General features: G+C 53.6%; 4 protein-coding genes across 4 annotated transcripts; 2 read left to right on the forward strand and 2 right to left on the reverse strand.

Moving 5' to 3' along the window:
• Nucleotides 1-1,683: 1,683 nt before the first annotated feature.
• PLICBS_000058 (uncharacterized protein) lies at nucleotides 1,684-2,428 on the forward strand (the record flags this gene model as incomplete). Its single annotated transcript, XM_065599492.1, has 2 exons — nucleotides 1,684-1,983; nucleotides 2,054-2,428. The coding sequence occupies 2 exons, from the start codon at nucleotides 1,684-1,686 to the stop codon at nucleotides 2,426-2,428; spliced, it is 675 nt and encodes a 224-aa protein (XP_065455564.1).
• A 6,640-nt stretch (nucleotides 2,429-9,068) lies between these two features.
• On the forward strand, nucleotides 9,069-10,893 carry PLICBS_000059 (uncharacterized protein; the record flags this gene model as incomplete). The annotated part of the gene is made up of 3 exons (XM_065599493.1): nucleotides 9,069-9,281; nucleotides 9,342-10,055; nucleotides 10,114-10,893. 3 exons carry the CDS (start codon nucleotides 9,069-9,071, stop codon nucleotides 10,891-10,893), a joined length of 1,707 nt encoding a protein of 568 aa, XP_065455565.1.
• Nucleotides 10,894-11,247: 354 nt separating this feature from the next.
• PLICBS_000060 (uncharacterized protein) lies at nucleotides 11,248-12,189 on the reverse strand (the record flags this gene model as incomplete). The annotated part of the gene is made up of 1 exon (XM_065599494.1): nucleotides 11,248-12,189. The coding sequence occupies one exon, from the start codon at nucleotides 12,187-12,189 to the stop codon at nucleotides 11,248-11,250; it is 942 nt and encodes a 313-aa protein (XP_065455566.1).
• Nucleotides 12,190-20,147: 7,958 nt separating this feature from the next.
• PLICBS_000061 (uncharacterized protein) lies at nucleotides 20,148-21,152 on the reverse strand (the record flags this gene model as incomplete). The annotated part of the gene is made up of 1 exon (XM_065599495.1): nucleotides 20,148-21,152. The coding sequence occupies one exon, from the start codon at nucleotides 21,150-21,152 to the stop codon at nucleotides 20,148-20,150; it is 1,005 nt and encodes a 334-aa protein (XP_065455567.1).
• Nucleotides 21,153-21,366: the final 214 nt, after the last annotated feature.

Genomic DNA, 21,366 nt, shown 5'->3' on the forward strand with positions numbered 1-21,366 from the left:
GAGTCGGCAGGGGCCGAACTAGTGGTGGCGTCGATATGGTCGGGTCTATAGCTCACCTCCCAATGCCTGTTGTCTGCTCCTAGCGCTCGCTTCCTCCCGCCTGAAGACGTGGGGATGAGTTGTGGGCCAAGGCCTCTACACTCGGCCTGGACATGCCAAGCGCCCTGGACGATATAGACAGTCTAGCCAATACAATCTTGAAGACTCGATAGACAGAGACACATGCCAAAATCTCGATGCTCTGTTTTCTCGCCTTGCTCAAGTAAATTGTTTGAATTTCCTCGAAGCCCAAACGATGCGGGCTGTCTTTTCGCGTCAAGGCGAATACACTGAATCGTTCATGACTGGAATCATCACCTCACTCTCCCGTTTCAGCAGTAACACCTCCCGCCACGGCCACCGCTCCCTCCCTACAAACCGGCATGCCGCTGCCACCTTCTCCCACACCAAATGGGCCTCTCGTGGCCTTCTCTACCCCTTCCAAAACCTTCCGTGTTCCCCTAGATATCAGTGCCCGTCGCACCCTGGCATTATTCCCCATTTTGCGATGGGCAGATGCCGTAAGGCGAAGATGCTACTAAACATTGCCCATGCTTGCTCCCGCTTCCCCGGCCTAACGCTCTCAGCCACGATGCCTAGGCAGGGCAGAGGCACGGAAAAAGCCATCGGTTGTGGTTCCTCCGCATGGCGTGCCCGAAAATTTCGAGAATGTCTCTGCTCCGTATGGTATGTCGGACATGGTACTGTCATTTTCCCTTTCCCATTTTCCTTCTCCCTCCCTCCTCGCACTCGTTTCACACGTCGCAACATTATTCTTTCTATAGTTTCGCATCCCCCAACCCTCGATCGTCCATGTTTCAGGCCAGGTATCACTCTGTTTGAAACTACTCTCGGCGCTGCCCTGCTCTGTCTATCTTGCTTGCGCGTGACCGGGCCCTATCAGCAAACCTGCGTGCAACCATCGCCCAGTGACTGTGGACGGAAGGATCGATGTGAAACGAGCGACTCGTAGGCACCTCGTTTCTGCCCTCACCATGGGCCTGAATATTCTGACACGCCCCATGGCGGCTCCATGGCAGGCCCGAGCATGCCCCTTCCTCACCCAAGAGGGCACGCACAGTGGGAAAGACAACTGAAACTCGAAGAGCCCATGCGTTTTAGGTCGCCTATAAAATTGCGAGATGCTCGCTGGCTACCATCGGCTCGCCCAACCTCAAGTTTCTCAGCTCTCTCCATCTCCCGCCTCATCTCCCGCTCCATCTCTCAGAGTGCAGTCCATTTGCTTCCATCGCTTCTCTCTTGCAGGGCCTTGTCGCTGCAGCACTGGTGGCTTTATACCCGTCAAAATGCGGCACGATTTCGTTTACTTAGCTCTCGCCGCCTGCGTCTCGGCGCATGGCGTCGTCACCTCCATCACGGGTGCCAATGGCGTTGTGATGCCCGGGCTGAGTAGTGAGTCTTCCTCAGTTCTCGGCACACATGTTACATTGCAAGTTGCCCACTCATGAGAGGAGCGCCACTCTAAAATAACGGATAGTCGCCGATGGTACCCGCCGGAACTGCTCCAGCAATTTGTGCGGAGCCCAGGCGGACACCTCCATCATCCGCAATGGCGAGATCGCGAGCGGACAAGCCAGCCCACTCGGCCGCACGCAGGGTAATGGACCCGTCGATCCTGCCAAGATGATCAACGCCTTCATGGAAGGTTCCGCTGCCCCGACAAACAATGGCCCTGCCTCGTCCGTCGGCCAAGAGGACAACCTCCCTGGCCTCAAGGGCCTCCAACAGCGCAGGAGCCAAGACGACAAACGTCAACTTGGCGGCCTCTTGGGCGGCCTGCTCGGCGGTGGCACTGAGGGCAGCTCGGGCACCAAGTCGAACAAGCCTGTCGAGAACATGGTCGCTGCCATGGCGGGCAAGGGACAGGCACAAGGCCTGCCTACCTGCAGTGACAGCGGCGAGGTGACCATCACCTATCGCCAGGTACGACAGCCGCACTACCATGGCAAGGGTTTCGCCACTGCCTCCGGCATACTGACTGGACATGTCATAGATCAACCAGGACGGCGCCGGCCCTCTCACGGCCAAAATCGACCCCTCCTCCGGCGGCAGAGACGCCAGCGCCTTCCAGACCGCCCAGATCACGCAAAACGTCCCGGGCATTGTGGCCGGGCTCTCCACGGCCACGAACACCGATTTCCAAGTCAAAGTCCAGATGCCGCAGGGCATGACCTGCACTGGCACGGTCGGCAATGCCACCAATGTCTGCATCGGCATGGTCAGGAACAGCACGCCCGCCGGCCCTTTCGGCGGCTCTTTTGCCTTTACTCAGCCCGAAAAAGCTCGCACGCGTGCCATTGCCTACCGCCTCAGGAAGCGACTCGAGATCATCCGTCCAGACGCTGAGGCCGAGTTCCGTGCTGTTTGAAGCAAGAGGGGCGTGACGAGGAATAGAGGCAGTATCGTGCGAAAGATGGACAAGTCGTCGAATTCGAGGTGGGTGGATAGAACAGCACAGCAGCCACTCGGCCGGAGGCTGCCCCATAGAGGCGAGTGGGCCGTGGGACGCTCGCTGTCGAGGAAGTACTGCACTTGGTGTGCACCTCCGCTTGCGGCTCATTGTTCTAGGCTTCTTTTGTCTAGATGTCAGTAGAGTCATACAGTATTCTTGCAGCCCTGGAGTCGCTGCGTGTTACGGTGGCGGCGATGAAAGCGGACGGTGGTGCGCCAAGTGCGTTATTAATCGGAAGAGAGAGAAGAGGGGTCATCCAGGCCCGGGTCCCATGTCGCTAAAGTAAGCGCGGGCGGTCCGACTCTGCGGCAGGCACGGGGGTGTATTTATTTTCCGTAGCAAAATCAACAACATCAATCAGCACCACGGCGCTGTGCAGCATCGACCGGTGCCGTCTGTTGCTAGCATTTTTTGCAGCAATACAAGTATTAAAGCATCACCCGTTTACCGTACACGTAATTCATGGACCTTCTCACGGCCCGACGCGGCCGGAATCACGACATGGAGCCACTAAACGATGCCAGGCGATTGCAGACGGCTGCTTACCGCATGAAGGCCAATTCCATCCGTGAGAGGTTCGCTGGCGTTGATCAACGCATAGCAAGCGCCTCGGGGCTGTGCCTTCAGGACAGCCAGATCCACAGTCGCTGCTTTTTGAGAACGTACCGTCATCTATGTGTGTGATCGTGCAGCACCAGCAGCGACTGACCAGCGCACGAGCACTTAGATACCCGTTCTCCATCACTGCAAAGGAGAGCCTCGATAGGACTCGCTGGCCTATCAAGCATCGCCCGGGCGGTCAGTTCTTGCTACACAACCACGAACCAACCCTAATGTTTCCGTGCATCCGGTGCTTCGTGCCCTCTCGTAAGCCGACGAGGCTCTCGTTGGCAATCTCACCAGCGCTAGCATAACGCCAAGAGATTTCATATCATACCTACGCCAGAACATTACACTTCTCGGTCGGCGATACGGCAAGATATATACAACTGCACACAACGAAGTTCAAGCGTGACCTTTACCTGGGTCCAACGTCCATGGGGCCTCTTACCAACAAGCTTGATAGTGTGAGAGGTCCTGGAACTGCATGCAGTTGGATTAGGACGACAGGGTCACCTCGTACTGGTTCGCTCAACCGGAGTCACTGGCATAATTCAAGTCATATCCGGAGGTCCTTACATTGGACTATGTATATAAGACCAACAAATACCGGATGCAGGTACTCGACATGGTCGCAGTTGACTCACGCGGCCGGACCTTCTGTATTGCCTTATCAAAGGAGTAATTCCGCCGCCCCGAGCCATGTAATACATGCTGCGTACACATTTGCCAAATTCGTTATGTTATCGTCATCCAGAAATCTTGAATTAATAGTCTCATGAATGAGCTGTTTGAAACGGCCCAGCCCGGACCGCCTCTGGCCCATCCCCACGGGATATTCGATTCCGGGTAGGACGAGCGCTGCAGTGAGTTTCACAATCTCATAGTTGGCAAGATATAAATGCATCAAAAAGTCTTGAGACTCAAACCGTTGGGGTGCCCATGGAACGAACCGTAGCCAGTTCCGAAGTGGGAAAACAGCACGTAGCTGACTTTCAAATGACTGGCAATTCCCTAGCGAACGACTTAGGTTGTGAAGAAAATTGGCCATGTCCTTTGCGGCTAACTGAAGCTCATTGTCCAGTCTGCACTTCAACAGCGCCATCAAAGAATTGGCCGTCGCTTCGATATATTTGTCTCCAGAGTGACCTAAAGGCAAGGGCTGTGGCGGTGGTGTCGGCTGGGAAGCCGTAGATAAAGCCCCTGCATTGAGGTGGCTCCGCGACTTAAGCTTTGTACCGTCAGTGTAATCGAGGTGTTGTACGTGGACAATACACTGACCGCGACGATGCCCTTCAGAAAACCGACATATTCCTGCCTGGGAAGGATGAGTACGGCTCTCAGCGCGGGGGTCAGAGATCACGAACGGATCCGCGCTGTACCAAGCCATGTGTCGCACATAGAGCAAGCTTCATATTGCATAACATCTGCACTGAGAATATTTGCCCGCGGAAGCCGATGCTATAATCCGTGTGTTAAGGTCGAGCGCCTGCACGCGTTGTGCTTTGACTTCGGTTGAGGTCAAAGCTCAAACACTGGTTGCATATATTTGCACACCAGCTTCAATTACAGGGACTTTGCACCACAAAGCAAATATTTCCTTTGTGTATAAAGAGCAGCGCACTGTCGTGCGCTTGCAGATAGCTCTTCAAGATAATTCTCATCAATTACACGATGCCAACTGTGATCCCTGTGGAGCCAATTGTCTGACACTGTGCTTTGCCTAATTTCCTGCCGGTCGGTCCAGATTAGCAGACACTGAGTTGTGGCTGCCTCAGGCACCACTGGCGCTCATTTCGGCCGCCCCGCAGTTTCCGCCAACGCGTCCTCATTTCAAAACAAACATGTCGCACAGAGAGCCAGCCTTACGTCACGTAAGTCCCTGCACATAGAAATGGGCACCCCCCTGTTTTGGGCACCCCCAAAAAATTGCCGATCATTTTCACCACCATCAATTCAATCGCTCCTCACTGCCCACCAGCGTGCACTACGATACAATCGTCGTCAATGTCGGATGGCCCAGCTTCGGTTCCATCAGAATCTTCATTGTCAGCTGCATTGACCCCTTCCTGCGCCCGCCGCACTGCCCGGCGAACCTCGAATTCGGGCTCGTTTCCACCTTCTTCCTTTTCTTCGACTTCACGGCCGCCAATTGTGTTTCCAGTGCCTGAATTTGCAATTGAGCTTTTGCTAAGAGCCCATCCTTCTCATCAAACCCTTTTGTGATTTTTCTGAACAGCAGCCGCTTCGTGGGCACATCGTCGTCGAGCTGGTTGAATTGAAGCACCTGCACTGTCAATATCAAGCCGCTCATTCACGTAGACCGTTACCAGCACTGCTGCCTACTATCGGTGGCGATAGCTTCAGGCAACCTGGCTTCTGCCTGTCGTGTCTCAGATGCCTGCCTCAATCGGCAGAGGTATAAAATACCGACTACAGTCAATCGTTAGATAGAAGAATCAAGAGTCTTTTGTTGCCCAATTCGCTGGGGACCTTCTACTCGGTCGTCAGTTAGTCATGCACACGTGCAGTGCGACATGCACCTTCAGATCCTGAGGCCGCCGTGGAGTCGGCCACGCAATCTGCGATGCGTCTGATTGCCATTCGGAAGTGGAAATGGGACTTCTGAATGCACCGTAAACATTTTCCGCATCATTCTTCCGCTTGTTGCTGTTCTCCAGCAGGAGAGGGCTCAAAAGTGGCTTCGCCACCGACACCGGCCACAAACCCGTCGCTTTCCAACCACCCTTGATGTTGGACGGCGTGAGCGCTTGCTCGCGTGCGCTCTGGTAGCAGGAAAGAAAGTTTTGCTTGCCGACCGCGCTCGAATCGGTCAACAAGCTGAGAAATCCTACCTGTTTGCGGTAGTAATGCTTCAGAGGGGAAGATCGACAAATCCAGAGGTTGCAACACATGAGAGGTATGGGGAGGCAGAAAAAGAAGATGGATCTTATGCTGGTAGCATAGATACATGAACTCGACTGTCTCATGACTCCCGTGGCCGTCCAATACCAGCAGTCTTCGCTCTGAAGGATCGGACGGCTTGGTTCTCGGAATGAACACCTCCTCGAGCCATTCCACCGCAGTCTGGTCTGAAGTCCAGCCGTTCTTTGTCGCAGTGAACTGCCAGTCGCTAAAAAGACTGAGATCTTCCGGAAACCATTGCTGCTGGACCGATTTGCCCATGAAAATGACCAGAGGAGGAAGGCAAGTTCCCGCGGCGGAGATGCACTCGATGAACGACGTCCAGACGCGAGAACCAGGCGTTTTCATTGAATCGAGCGCCTCTCCGCATTGCTGACGACCAGACCATTCTCTCCTAGTCCATTCATGATACCCGCTTCATCCATGTTGCACCTGTGCTCGGGCTTAATCGCCTGACTCTAGGGAAGGAAGAAATTCCTAAACCAACGCCGAACTAGCTCGGTGGAAGCGCCATTGACTCATGCAGAGTCTCTGTGACGGCACTTCTATGTCCTAATCGAAGGATCCCGCCTTAAAAATGCTTGCATCCAGTGTTTTCCGAGCGATGCATGGTCTCCTTTTGACGGCCAACATGTGCCGGGCGAACTGCTTGATCTGCAAGTGCGTGGGAGGAAGCTCCAGGGCGCCCTGGATGAGAACCCATTCTTTAAGTTGGTTTTCCTGGTCTGAGATAGCCTCTGAAGAGAAGAAAATGCATCCTTTCTACATTCGTGGCAATGCATACGGTTGTAAAAGTGCTCCTCGGAACACCCCGGTGACGGGCAGCCTTCGTAGCAGATCCGCTACTTGCTATCGCATCCAGGGCATGGTGGAGATCTGACTCGGTGTACGTCATGATTAATTGTTTCCAAGTGTGCCTATCAATTTTCGGACGCGTTGATGATGATTTCGCGGAGATATTCGCCGTTGAAGTCGGCATTGACATTTCGGTTGGGCAGCCACAATGGGTGCCCAAACCCGGGGGGGTGTCCGTAACCCTGCGCAGGGACTTACTTGGAGTATTGTATGGCCATCCCTCTTCCAGCAAAAAGTGAGGGAGGGCCACAGATCAACAGTTACATGATTTGCACCCGTTCTTCACTCTCTGTTTCGTTGTGCATGTGCGCCTTGCATGACCACTAGTCATGTTGTGTAGCATTTGCGCACGAGACTGACCATGGGACGAAAGGTCCATCACAATCGGAAAGCAGAAGGATCTTGGTTGTTATAGTGACAGAATGAAGTCCGTACCTGACGCCTATGACAATTGCAATGGCAGTCATTTGAAACATGACAGACAGAAACTTCTCTTCGCAGCTGTTCCCACCATCGACGCATTGCAAAGCTGCTGACGCTCTGCCTGAACGAATGGCCTGGTATTAGCAACCAGCTAGAAGCGCCTCTATCCAGCTCTGGATTGCCCATGGCTTTTCAGGCGGAAAAATTGTACCAACAAGCGGTCCCGTTCACTTTCAAGAGCTCTCACGCCCGAGTCCTTTAGCTCCTGGCCCACGCTGGCGGATAGAGAGTCAATGCTTCTCTGGTCCCAGTTGAAGGAGTGAGCAGTCACATCCTTCATCCACTGCTGCGATGCTGGGCCCAAGTGCTCGAGGAGGTGCCTAAAGCCATCGCTTCCCCCGCCCCCGCCCATGGCATTTGCCAGCAACGGCCCCGTAACAGCCCAGCGCGGCCCAAGACTTGTCGTCATGCAGGCATCTAAGTGAATTAGTCTCATATAATTTGATACTGTTGAGGATGCTGACCTAGGTCTTCTGCCGATAACACTCCCCTACTGACCAGACTATAGGCCTCGTTGCATAGCACAGCCTGGAGGCGGTTCGCGACGAATCCGGGAATTTCCTGTTTGATATGCACGGGGTGTCGTCCGAGGGATCTATAAAAATCGATAGCCTCCTGGATTTTTGCCTGGTCAGTCCCGGGATGCGGGACAACCTCAACAAGAGGCATCAGATGTGGAGGGTTGAAGGGATGGCCGATCAACACGCGCCCGGCGGCTTTGCTGCACTGTGAGATGAACTGCGAGCTGGGAATGCCGGAGGACGACGAGGCAATAATGACCTCCGGCCTCGTCTCGGCATCGATCTCACTGATCAGTCTTGTCTTGAGATCGGGTCTTTCCGGGGCATTCTATTGAAGCGATCAGTCACGACTCCGCCTTCGCCACGGAGCGGCTGTGTCGGCCTCACCTCTTGGATGAAATCGACTTGTGCGTAGTGGTTCCCGAGGCTGGACCCAACAAACTCGTAGTTAGAAAGAGAAGCGCCGGCTGAGAGGCCGAGGCCCTCAAGGGTTGGCCAAATGCGTTTGAGATACTCCGCGAGTTTCTTCTCTGCTCCAGGAGCAGGATCCGATACGAGCACCCGAAGACCGTGTGCCAGAAACAACCCAGTCCAAGAAGCTCCAATCACGCCAGTGCCGACTACGCCAACAGTTTTGATTGCCATCTTGGGTGGAAGAAAGGGAATGCTTCACGAGAGAGCTTCAGGAGGATGTTGTTTCAATGTAATGCGAAGCGAAGGTGCGCTGGCCAACGGGTGAGCTGAGAGGAAGAAAGAGGCGGCTCAAACACAAGTTTATACCGATTTCAGCCATCGCTGAAATTGGGGACTTGACGTTGTAAACCACGACAGTACATGTTGCTGTCTTCTGAGTCTGTCCGGTTCAGTGACCTCATCGCCCCAGCTCAGCTGAGATCCGTCCGGGCGGCCCGGCCGATCCGCGGAGATGTGGTGGGGCCCACATCCCACATGTGCGGGCATCTCGTTTATGCAGGTTGCCCCACGTCCGACGCTCCGACAAACCCGAGGGCTTGTCTTCGATCGATGCTCGCATGACCCTTGTCCGCGCTGCGACGACTGTGTAGCGAGTTTATAAATGTCGCCCACTCAATGCGTTGATGGTCGAATTCGTCAGTATACAACTCTTGAAACCATCTCAAACAGACTACAACAGCTTCCAAATCTCCTGCGCCATGGGTAGCCGAAAGACTGTCAATGACATTTATGGCCCGGGGACGTTCGTCGATTCCGACTACACTCCCCTTGTTGGTGAATGTCGGCGGTTGCTCAAGTACTTCGCTCGGGTCTCGCCTGGCTTTTCCCAGGACGAGGCAGAACTCGACAGCGTCGAATTTCACGGCCATGACCTTCCCATCATTCCAGGGCCACTGAAAGCTCAGGCAATTGTACGTTTTTACCGACTAACTGGGTGTGATGTGCACTAAACCAAACACGACCTCTTGTAGTCCGCTGTCTATCATGCCATGATTGGCATCGTTGGCAAGGAAATCTGCGCTATGAAAGGGGTCAAGACTGGGAAAATATCCATCGATGTTGACAAGTCAGGACTGTATCCTGCGACCGCAGCGTTGGTATCCATCGACGGGAAAGGTCTCGCTGAAATTCAGAAAGATAGCACGCTTTTCAAGGCTGGAAAGGATTTGGACAAGGGCGTTCTTACCAAGAACAACATGCATTTTCGATCCTGGGCCATCTATCCAACCAAGGACCCTCAGGTCTGGTACCAGGTTATGGGAAACCTAGATCCACCAGGATTTCTGAAGGCGTACGGCCTGGATCCAGACGCAGCGACAGCCTCGAGGGACGAGGCGTATGCGCTAATCCGGTCCGAAATGGTAAAGTACTCCGCTGCTGAGCTGGAGCAGAAGAACATGGAACATGGCTTCTGTGGCCAGACGTGCTATACCCCGGCCCAGTGGCGCAAGACCACGATGGGCAAGCGCCTGCAAGACCACCCAATTGTCAACTATCGCCGCGTTTGCGAGACATCAGATCTACCCCCAGTCCCTTTCCCGTCGAGCACGGACCAACGGCCACTAGCAGGCATCAAGGTGATCGAACTTGCTAGGGTCATAGCAGGCCCTGCTATGGGTGCTGCCTTGGCCGCGCTGGGTGCGGATGTCATCAAAGTTCAAAGCCCCAACCTGCCTGATCTGCAGGTACGTGCTATTCGAACGTAATCTGTTTGATGTTGACAAACCTGCTGACCTAAAACAGCCTCTGAGTGTTTCGCTCACTGCGGGTAAACGTACTTGCTCCGTTGACCTCACCACAGAGTCGGGCAAGCAAAAGCTGCGTGAGTTGATCATGGACGCCGATGTCGTCATCCAGGCATTCCGCTTGCGGTCTCTAGAGCGCAAAGGATTCGGCTTGGACGACGTTCTTCAGATGGCGAACAGGCGCGGTAAAGGCATCGTGTACGTTGACCTCGATTGCTACGGGCCCGATGGGTATTATGCCGAGCGCCCGGGCTTTCAACAAATTGCCGATGCTGCCTCCGGATGTTCCTATGTTTGTGGCAAGGCGTACGGGTTTGAGGAAGGCACGGCTGTTCTCCCATCGTTGCCCATTGCGGATATGCTCTCTGGCGCCGTTGGTGTTATTGATGCAATGTTGGCACTGCGTTCCAGGGCACAGCATGGCGGTTCCTACCACGCCACCGTAGCCCTCACGGCCATCGACGCGGTGCAGCTGGAAGAGGAGGTCGGGCTGTACCCACCCGACGTTGTGCAAAAGATCCAAGACACGTACCAATTTGCCCGGATGACACCCGACCTTCATGTCGAGGAGCTTCTCTACGTTCTTGGGGATGCGTGGGGCAGGCACTCCGATATCCTGACCAGAGAGGGGTATATGGTGGACTTTCCCGAAACTGCCTGGGGCAGAAAGCACTCGATCCTATCCCCGATCGTACAGTACGAGAATGACGCCACAAGCCCTCGTTGGATGCACGGTCCTGTGCCATACTGCAGCGAAGAGAACACCGTTTGGGCTTAGCAGAAGAACTCAATAAGTAGCTGAATTGATCCGATATCCAATTGAACCCCGCCCCTATCCCAGACCAAAGCAGAAAATTATAAACGATAGCTTCACTCAGTGTAGCCTTGGTTAAGTCGTAATCGCCAGCGCCACCAAGTGGGATAATACATCTGGCGGGGTCAAGGTGCATGCTTCTCTCTGGCGTTCGGGAGGTGCATTTACCTCACGAGTCACGACCGGCTTCCCGCCGGCCGTAAGACATGGATGCCACGACCTTTCACTGAACTGCGAATGTGCGCTGCTGCGAGCTATCCTCTCATTCTGAAGCCTGTCGAATGAACCAAACTAGTTTCAAGGGCCCAATCGAAGGGGCTACTTCACTAAGGCAATGCCAGTAAACGCGCGCTCCTTGTCCCTGCACACGACCGTCTTGTCTCTGCCGTTCCGATCAAACGACCAGATAGTACCCCCCATGTCAGCCACAAACCATCGGCCGTCGTCCTCATCAAAGTCGAGGCCGATAGCCTCGTCTAGGTTTTGCGATATGATTTCGTGCTTAAGCCCAGTCTTGTGGTCTGCCTCATCCTTTGCAAGCCGAAATCCCGAGGTGTCCAGCTGGACCCTGTTGAACGTGTTTCCGTAGGGAAGCTCGCCACGGTCAGTCCAATAAAGTGTGTACGTTGACTCATCGATGTCCAGATCAATCGGCTCTGGAAGGTCATCAAGAAGGCACCGAGGCTCTCGTGGCTTCGCCTCCCGAGATTCGATGGGTGCACAGAAGATGCTTCCGTGCCCCCCCTTCGACGGGCCCTTCTGCGTCCAGTAGAAAACGCCAGCCTTAGGAGACACTGCAATGCCAACGCACCATCTCGTTTGGTCATTGACATCTTCTTGATCGCCTGTTTGAATCAAGATTTCGAGGTTGGAGCCATCCAGGTTACAGCGTAAGATACGCATGCCCTCTCGATCTGCGATATAGAGCTTGCTGTTGACCGCATCCAGTGCTAATTGTTTTGGCGTATGAACCTGGCCTTTCTGCAGAACCGTCTGAGGATCAGATCCATCCAGGCGGACGGAAATAACACTCCCATCGTTTTTTGGAGGGACGCCCATGTTCGTGACGAACAACCGCCGCGACGATCTGCTGTACACCACGCCGTCGGGCAGTACCAGGCCGGTGAGGACGGGCGTAACGGCTGACCCATTCACATCCACACTTAGAACCTGACCTCGCGAAATCAGTTCCCCAAAAGACTTGTCAGCCACCGGGCGGCTGAGGCCAACATCTAGAGCTATAAGCGCCTTGGAGCCCATGGTGTCTTCCGGAACAGTCTGCGTGTTTTGTCGCCTCGATGTTAGTGGTATGTTTTGGGAGAATATTAAATCCCGGGCTGCACAGCGGTGCGGTAGCCCGTCTTTTCTTATCCATTGTGAAGCATCTGTTGTCGGCGGGGCGATAGGTTGAGTTTCCGAAGCCCACAGCACTCATGAAGTGGCTGAAATAAAGCAGTACTGTCAAGTTAATGGGAAAGGTCCATTCGCCTCGGTCTCAGAGGTCAGCCTTGACGTTTTGACCAGACGACCTTGCTATCGAATGGCCAGGACGCAATACCTTCCTCGTGGAAGCTAGTTCGTGCATGAACGAGAAGCCTACCATTCCTTCCGACGCAAACGATGTAGCCACATGGCCACATGAGACATTATGACGTCATTGAATGGTTCACGTCGGTCAAGCTCCGGCGCCGGAAGTCAGAAATGGAACAGAAGCCATAATACGGCCACAACAAGGGCAAACTCTGGTTTGATGGAGGAGATAGATGGTCGGTTCAATCGGACACGACGTCATCCCAATAAGCTTCAGATGTGCATGGAGACGCCAGTGATGTAGACATGCTTTCAATGCATTGGAGCATTACGCTGATCCAGACCATGTCGTCTCGCCGCGCGGCCTTGGATCCTCCTAGATCTGCAGGTTCCACTCCTGCTCGGCAAGTGCGCGGCGTTTTTTTGCACATTGACCGGCTCAATACGCGCCTTATCGTATTCTCACACGCCTACCCAGGAAATATTGCGTCGCTACAGGCGGACGGGAGCCCCATTTGGCGCAACCGGGCAGTGGATACCAGTACTACTTCTACCCAATGGGCGTTTTAGAATTGCAGATCACCCGCGCAATGTGACAACTTCGGGTGTCGTTCAAGTGTAATTCCATGGCAATCGGGATTCTTTTGTACAGGGAAGCTCGCGTTCTCAGAATACCAACTTTCCCAGCTCATACCCTTGCCAGCTCTCGGCCGTCCAGCCAATTCCACACCCAGTTTGCCACAATCATGAACTTACGTCTCCAACTCCGAGTCCAAAACAGGTTCTTGCCCCTCCAGGCCCTCCATGCTCTCTGTCCAGTCCACCCAGCTTTCCCCTGGACTACACCATCGTGCCCACCGATATAAGCAACCAGGGCCTTCTGTTGATACGCAAAATCTTTACTGAAATCCGCCCTGTTGAAGGCTGTGGCCAGGAACTTTGCTTTTTGGACCGCGACCTCTGCTGTCGTAGGAAGGCTGATGTTACTGATGTCTGCTGCGTCTCCAATGGCGAAGACATGCGACATAGTACCCCCGTCCGACTTGAGGACGCGAAGTGAGTTATCCGTCAGGATCCGCGGAAGTCGATCAGATTTGGCAACGTCGATTTTGTCCACGAGGACGCATTGCTTGTTGCCAGTGACCCAGATAACCATCCCACAGCGTACTTCCCCATGGTCCTTGATGGTGACTGCGTTAGGCCCAACCTTGAGAATTCTCGCATCAGTGAGAACTTGGACGTTTCTCTTGGAGAAACTGGTGATGGCATAATCTCGAAGGGACTCTTCAAAAGCCCCCAAAATAAAATGGGCCGCATCATAAATGGTGATAGACATCTTGCCTGCCAAATGAGGGTACAGCGCGGCAAAATCATTGTTGAACAAGTCGGACAGTTCGGCAGAGATTTCGACCCCGGTTGGCCCTCCGCCAATCACGGCAATATGCAAGAGTGCTCTCTGCTCCTGTGCAGTCACGCCTGGCAGAGACGCGAGCTCCAAAAGACGTTGGACACGCTGCTGGACCTTCTTTGCGTCGGGAACGTTTCGCACGAAAAATGCGAACTCGTCCGCACCTGGAGTGCCGAATGTGTTTGTTACGCATCTAGCGTCAAAGTTCAGCGCCGAGTTCCTATCGTGCAAGCTGTGGAATGCGTACCCTGGAGCCAGCACGATGTAATCGTAGCGAATGGTGAATTGTTCCGAACTCCCTTCGATTGCACTGCTGCATGAACACGACTTCCCCGTGAAGTCAATGTCGTCAACGGACGCTTGATAGTACTTAAACGGACGGCTGTATCGTCGGACGGGCTCTTCAGCCAAGCTAAAGTCGAAAAGCCCGCAAGCGGCACTCGCCTGAGCCTCATTAGTTTCATGAAACACCTTCACAAACGACGGCGGGTTACGTACAAGCAGCGGCGTGTATGGACTCGTGGCCTCAGGCGAGATGATGACCACGTCGAATCTGTCGCAATCGAGGTCTTGAAGCAGTGTATAACCTGCCCAACCCGTCCCAACTATGACAACGGAGTCTTTCGCCATGCTTGAGTGGTATACTGGCATTGCTTCTATACATGACAAGTCAATGCGCGAGAGAGGACCTGGGAAGGAGAGGGTTAAAGAAGTGCCCTGCTCAGAGCGAGGTCACGTCAAGAGCTGACGTTACGGAGATCCCTTGCAGCGGCCGATATGGATTAGTCGAAAACGCCACGCGGCATTCCAGTAGCAAAGTTGGGGCTAATCCACCACGCCGGGCCGGCAAGTAGTCGCGCCCCACCCCCAACGTCGGCTGGCTCCCGTGTTGCCGAGCCGCCCATGTCCGCCTCGTTTCTGTGGAGTCTCGCGCTTGCAACTCAGTTTACGCTTTCCGAATGCGGACGCCTGCACCACCGCCCCGCTCTTTCAGGGCTCGTTCATGCAGGCTTTAACCCAGAATGGCAAAAGCAATACACATGCTGCCACGCTGTGTGCAACGTTTCCACTCCCATTCCGCAGGTTCCAGACGTCGATCAAAGCCAAACGACAGCAAGACCATTTCTGGACATTACCTCCAACGGTTGGCCGTTACAGTGCCTGGTGTCGGAAGCGTCGGCAATTGGAGTCTGACTTGGATCGCGGAACGGAGCGCACGCGCAGTGCGTCTATACAAGTCGTCTGATCATGGCCTCGAAGTTTAATGCATTTGAACCTTACGATGCAAGTATTCCCGCCGCTTCCGAGGCCCTGTGCATGTTGTTGATAGCCACAACGCAATATGACGGTACCGCACATCGTACCGTGGTGCACAGTTGGCGAATTTCCAAAGGTTGCCTTAATCCTGTAGTATGCTCACCTTATCATGCTATAAGAAGACGCGTAACCGGCATATAAACACTCTAGTCAGTAGCTTGGCGATACTGTGATGTCATGTTCTGGACATGGCCTGTCCATGAAACGGCCTAAGCTAAGTAATACAAGTTTGTAAAGGGCCTGTATGACAGCTGCCCGTTAGCAATGGATTTACCGGCCGAACCATTTTACTTCATGAGCCGCCGTTGGAGGGGCCGCGACAGTTCATTGACGTAGGAATTCTGCCGTGAGGTCCTCTGTCAAGCTGGAGTCGCATGCTAGAATGAACACTTGTGAACGTTTAGTCATGAAGAATGACGTTATTGTTTGTCTCGGAATGTGTAGTTATTCTCGTAGGCTTTACGCTATTTTCGTGCGTCAATATGCACGAAATGACGATGTGTCGGATTTCCTTCACCACATGCCATAGGCCTCCACAAGCCGGTAGCCGTCAGGTTCTTTTCACACCCATATACCATCCAGGCACACCTTTTCACCCTGTTGAAATCGGAGGAAAGGAATGGCCTGATGAAAATGCTTGGGGTGCACGCATGGACAGCATCGTCGCGCAGTGCATATGCAATATGCGGGATCATGCTGGCCAGACCGCCATTCCGCACAAAACAGAATCTGAGGAGGAGAGATACACAATCCTCAAGCAACTCAAGACAACACCAATAATAACCTCAGTCTTGATGACGAAGATGATCTGAATGCCGTCATTAATGTTGTGTGCGCGTTCGTAATTCACGTCGCGGATCTAACACAGCTGACCTGGGGCTCAGCTGCCCTGTTTGCTTGCTTTTTCCTGCCGATGGTTGCACTGAAGCCCAGTTTGACCTCTTGGTCTGGTGCCTCATTGCTCTTGCGTGCTTGCGCGTCTTTCAGTTGGTCTTTCAGCGTGTCCATCCGTCTTTCCATCGCTATCCGGGCTGAGATATCCTCCTGTCGCACAAGAGAGCCAGATATCGCATGTCTCATCTGCCTTCGGTGGTGGCAGCTGCCTGGACAGGCAGCTACTACTGCCTAAACAAGCAAAACTCTCATTTGTGTATAAAGAGCAGCGAACTATCGTGCGCTTACAAAAAGCTCTTCAAGATAATTCTCATCAATTACTTCGATGCCAACTGTGATCCCTGTGGAGCCAATTGTCTGACACCTCCATTCGCAGCAGCTTCATGAAAGCTTCGTGCTTCTGCTTTGGCAACGACTTGGTCAAACCGTCTGCTATCATCTGCGTCGTTTGAACCCATTTGACTTGGATCCTTCCTGCCTGGCATTCTTGTCGTAGCCAGTGTTGGTGGATGTCCACATGCCGTAGCCGCGTAGACAGCCTGGCCATGTCTTCTGTGAGGAGTCTGATGGTCTGGGTATTGTCGCATTCGATGAGTAATGGCTTGTCGATTTGCACTTGCAGCTGCTTCAACAGCCTGCTTGCGAATATGGCTTCTTTCGCCGTCTCGGATAGAGCCAGTAGCTCTGCCTCGGTGCTTGATGTTGTGACGGTAGCTTGCTTCGAAGCTCTCCATGCGATCGGTCCTCCAAACAGCATCATGACGTATCCTTGCGAGCTCTTCCGATCAACCGTGTTATCGGCGAACGATGCATCGCTTGCACATAGGAATGTTGCCACAGCCTGGGTACCGTCGAGTCGTATACCTTGGCACCTGGTTCTGTACAGGTATTGTATCGCTCGGTCGGCTGCTCTGTGATGCCTGTCGTCCGGGTTCTGGTTGAAACGTGCTAGCCTCGAGGCTGCGAACGCAACGTCTGGTCGTGTGGAGATGGCCGCGAATAGTATGGACCCAACTTTCTTCATATATAGCTCGATCGATCGTCGGTCGGCTTGAACGCCTGCTGGTAGCAGCTCTTCTTCAGCCATCGGGGTTTCGGGCAGCTTTGAGTCTAGAGCTATGTCAAACTGGTGAGCAATCTTGTCAATGTATGCCTCTTGGGACAGCCAGATTGATCGCTTAGCTCTGTCTCGGATGATGTGTATTCCCAGGAACCACTTCGGGTCTCCTAGTACACTCATCTCGTATTTCCTCTGCAGACCAGCCATTGCTTCTTTCGTATCAACCATTCGGTATGCCCAAATGATGTCGTCAACAAAGAAGAAGACGATCAATCCGCCTTTCTGCATTGCACATGGCTCTTGTGGGATTCTGCTGAATCCAAGGTCCTGCAGGGTTGCAGTGAGGTCCCTTTGCCAAAGCAGCGGCGACCTCCTCAGCCCGTACAGCGCTTTCTTCAGCCGCAGTACGATGCCGTATTTTTCAAAGCCCGGTGGCATTCTCATGAATACCAGCTCATCCAGGTCGCAGTTCACAAATGCGTTTATCGCATCCATCTGCTCTAGCTCCAAGTCATACTCTGCCGCAATGGCCATCAGCGCTCTAAAGGACATGCTTGCAAGTGTTGTTGCTCGAGTGGGCAGGTCCCCTTTGGCCTGTTGATTCCCGCATACAACCAGTCTTGCCTTGCACCCCACGAGGTAACCATGCTTGTCTGTCTTGTAGGTGAAGACCCACATACAGCTTAGCACCTGCTGGCCCGTGGTTTGACTTCTCAGCACCTCTTGGAATGACCCCATCCGCTTATGCGATGCCATATGGTCTTCCTGTGCCTGTCGGAAGTCTGCCTTGAAGGGGTGGCCCTCGAGATCCCTAAGCGTTTTTGGTGGCTCTGGCAGGTCTCGCTTGTGCGTCCTGGCCGGCTTGAACTTTCTGCCTGCTACAAAGGCCCCGTGAACTGCTGTTTCTACTGGGACTGAGACGTAGTCTTCGAAGCGGTCTCCCGCCATTCGGTCACCAATTAGTTTGTCTTGCGTTTCGCTCCGGCTGCCTTCTGGTTTGCCGTGCCTTTCCACCCCCTCATCTGCAGCGACGGGTAGGTGGACTGCTAAGACTGCCTCTGGCGCCTGGTCAGGTTCCGTCGGTGGAGGTGTATGAAACGCTTCCTCCATCAGCTTCGCAAGCTCATAGTCTTCTGTTTCATTGTAGCTTTGGCTTGTGGCTTGCTCAGCCACCGGCTCGCTTTGCTCAGCGGCCTGTTCATTTTCTCGCGATTCTGCGTCGCTCTCGCCGTCTTGTTCTGGAGGATCTGGGATTTGCTCATCCTCTTCAAGCACTCTTTCATTGCTCGCTTGTCTTTCTGTAATTTGAACTTTGTGTATCAGATCATCGAGATCGTCAATCAGTTCTGGCTCGGTTCTTCGACCGTCAAAGAATGTTTTCTCGTCAAAAATCACGTCTCGTGATGCGATGACTTTGCCTTTGTGTGGTACCCATATTCGGAAGATGTTCGTCGAGTCATACCCAACGAGATATCCGATGTGTGCTCTCGGGTCCAGCTTTTTCAGCTTCTGTACCTTCATTTGCGCTTGCCACGTCATTGCGTAGGCTCTACACCCGTACGCTTTTAGGTGCGATAGGCGTGGCTGCTTTGAATGGAACAGCTCGTATGGGCTTTTCCAGTCGTTTGCTTCTCTGGGGGTCCTGTTTTTGAGATAGACTGCCGCGTTGATGACTTCTCTCCACATGTTGTGTGGTAGATTAGCCGCAATTCTCATTGCTCGTGCTTTTTCCATCACGGCACCCCCCGAGCGTTCGGCCCCGCCGTTTTGGGCCGGCGTGTAGGGTGCTGATGGCTTGGGAATAATTCCCTTCCCCATCATCCACAGTCGTGTTTTTCTGGTGAATAGCTCATTGTCGGAGCGTATCACTTTGATTTCGTATCCAAAATGACGCTTCATCCAATTGTAAAAGTCTTTGACCGCTTTGTGGTTCTCTTTGCGTTCTCCGTACGTCCTCATGAAGTACGGGAAGACCATTCCGGTCCAGGCGTCTGTGATGAACATGGTACGTATAAATCCGTCGCGATCTTCTTCGAGATCGGTCCAGTCGATAAATATCTCATAGCAAGGTTTGTCCTTCTCGCGATCGGGTGGTCGTCGCGATACTTGCCGATGGATTTTCGCTTGACTGCAATGCTGGCATTCTGTTGTTCTTGGACCCCGCAGTCGCACGCCTAGTGAATTGGCACCGAGCTTCTGTAGGCTCAGTGGACTTGGGTGTCCCATCCTCGCGTGCCACAGCGCGCCATCGCCGACTGCGCTTGGTCTTGGGTCCCGAGACGATCGTCGCCTCTGTTGTATGTTGAACGCCGCATGCTTACTCTCCTCATCGACTTGTCTGTACTGGAGCACGTATTGCTTGTGCTTCTTCTGAACGACGCATAGTATTGTGTCGTCTCGTCTGATCAGATGATTGTTGATCGTGTCCCAATAGATGCCTTGCTCTTGGAGCAGTTGGAAAGACACCAGATTGGTATTGAAGTCCGTGCAGTATGCAACATCGTGCAGACGTAGCTTCCCTGGCTTGCCATCCGGCTTGGTGACATCGAGTTCTACCTTGCCGAAGCCTAGGACAGGGACTGTTGCTGTGCCCGCAACGACGCACTCTCCCTTTGTCGCCTTGCGGATGGTCTTGAACCTCCTCAGGTCGTTGAAGATGTGGAGAGTTGATCCTGAATCCAGGATTGCTGATAGTAGCAGCGGGTAGGGGCTGGCTGAAGAGCTGAAGGCGGATCCTAGGAAGGCCGTGTTTGCCGTTCCTACCTTCCGTCCCATGCTCTTCGCCGCCGTTGATTGTCAGTTTATCTCTGCCTTGCGAATCGCGTCAACCTTCTTTTGCAGCTCGCTGTTGCCTTCTAGCGCCTTCTTGGCTTTCCGCAAACGATACTCGTTGCGAGCCGTGCACTCCGGTCTCTTCTCGTCGAACACATACCAACAGTCAGGTAGGTCATGCCCTCTCATACCGCAGGCCGGGCACTCAGGTACTGGCCTTTTAGCAGGTGTCCCGCCTTACTCAGTCCTGGTCCTCTTCCGACCTTTTGGCGTGGATGCCTCCTTGTCGTCGGTACTGTCCTTATCGCCATCGTCTACGTGAAATGCCCCGCCCCTCACGGTGGAACCACTCGTGGGTTTATAGCGTAAGGCCCATTCACGCATTGCCGCAGCGACCCTCTGGACCGTCCGATCGGGAGAGCCTTCAGGAGCAGGTCGCCTGGCAACCGGTGCACTCAGGTCTTCGCTTTCCGCCTCAGCCTCAATTTCCGACATAACGGTGTTGCTGCTATTCATTCTCCGCGCCCTTCGTGATGGTGTGCTGTAGGATGTCTGGAATGCAAGTGCTTCTTCGAGCTGTCGTCTTCTTCGGACGGCATTTGCATCCAGCTCCCTTGCCTTCTCACTGAAGATGGTAGCGTAGCTTTGGTGCATTGGCTCAATGAGATCTGCGAACTCACGCAGCCATTGGCCATTCTCTGTCTCTGGAAGGTGGTACTTCTGTGCTTTGACTAGCATTGTTTCCCACTTGTCGAGCCATGGAAGGAACGTCTTCTGTCCCTTAAAGCTCTTCATGACCGCATTGTATTGGTCTTTCATCTTCGCTAGCATGTAGCCTTCTGACGGTGCTGCTGTTGCTTTCAGCTGCTGCATCCAGCTTCTAAGCGTTTCTTGTCGGTCGAGCGGTTCCTTGAGCTTGTCGGACACCGACTCTAGGACTGTTGTATACGCTTCACTGACTTCCGTCTCTTGCTTGGAGTATTGCCTTTGCCGAAACTCCCACTGTCGGAACGCCGCATCGTACGCCCGCTGCTGGGTCTGCGACAGCTGCGAGTAATCTGTGGCCGACGAGCCATAGTCGCCCCAAAGCGGCTCTCTTGGTTCGACTAGAAGCTCGCCCGTGGGATTGTCCGGGTGCATGTAGGCCCATATTTTTCTGGGGATTTTGGCCGACATGGACTGTATCCAGGCGTCCCAAGTGTCCTGTCCCGTCAGAACGACCTTCCCGTTGTGGGTGGCCATTTTTGTGGATCGTGGGGATTTTGGCTGGCGGCTTTTGCTCCACCACGCTCTCAACGAGCAACCATGCGATTTGAGTTGTCCAAAATCGTACTCGTCGTTCTTTCGTATTTTCTGGTATTCTTTTCGGCTTCACTCAGTAGACTCTGCGCGAGCCGGGCTCATAACTGTTGGAATAGGTGATCACAATGCGTGCAAAATCGGGTGTGTGCTTATT

This window comes from Purpureocillium lilacinum (assembly GCF_023168085.1).
Source record: "Purpureocillium lilacinum CBS 284.36 DNA, scaffold_1, whole genome shotgun sequence".
In the NCBI taxonomy this organism is placed as follows: Eukaryota; Fungi; Ascomycota; class Sordariomycetes; order Hypocreales; family Ophiocordycipitaceae; genus Purpureocillium; species Purpureocillium lilacinum.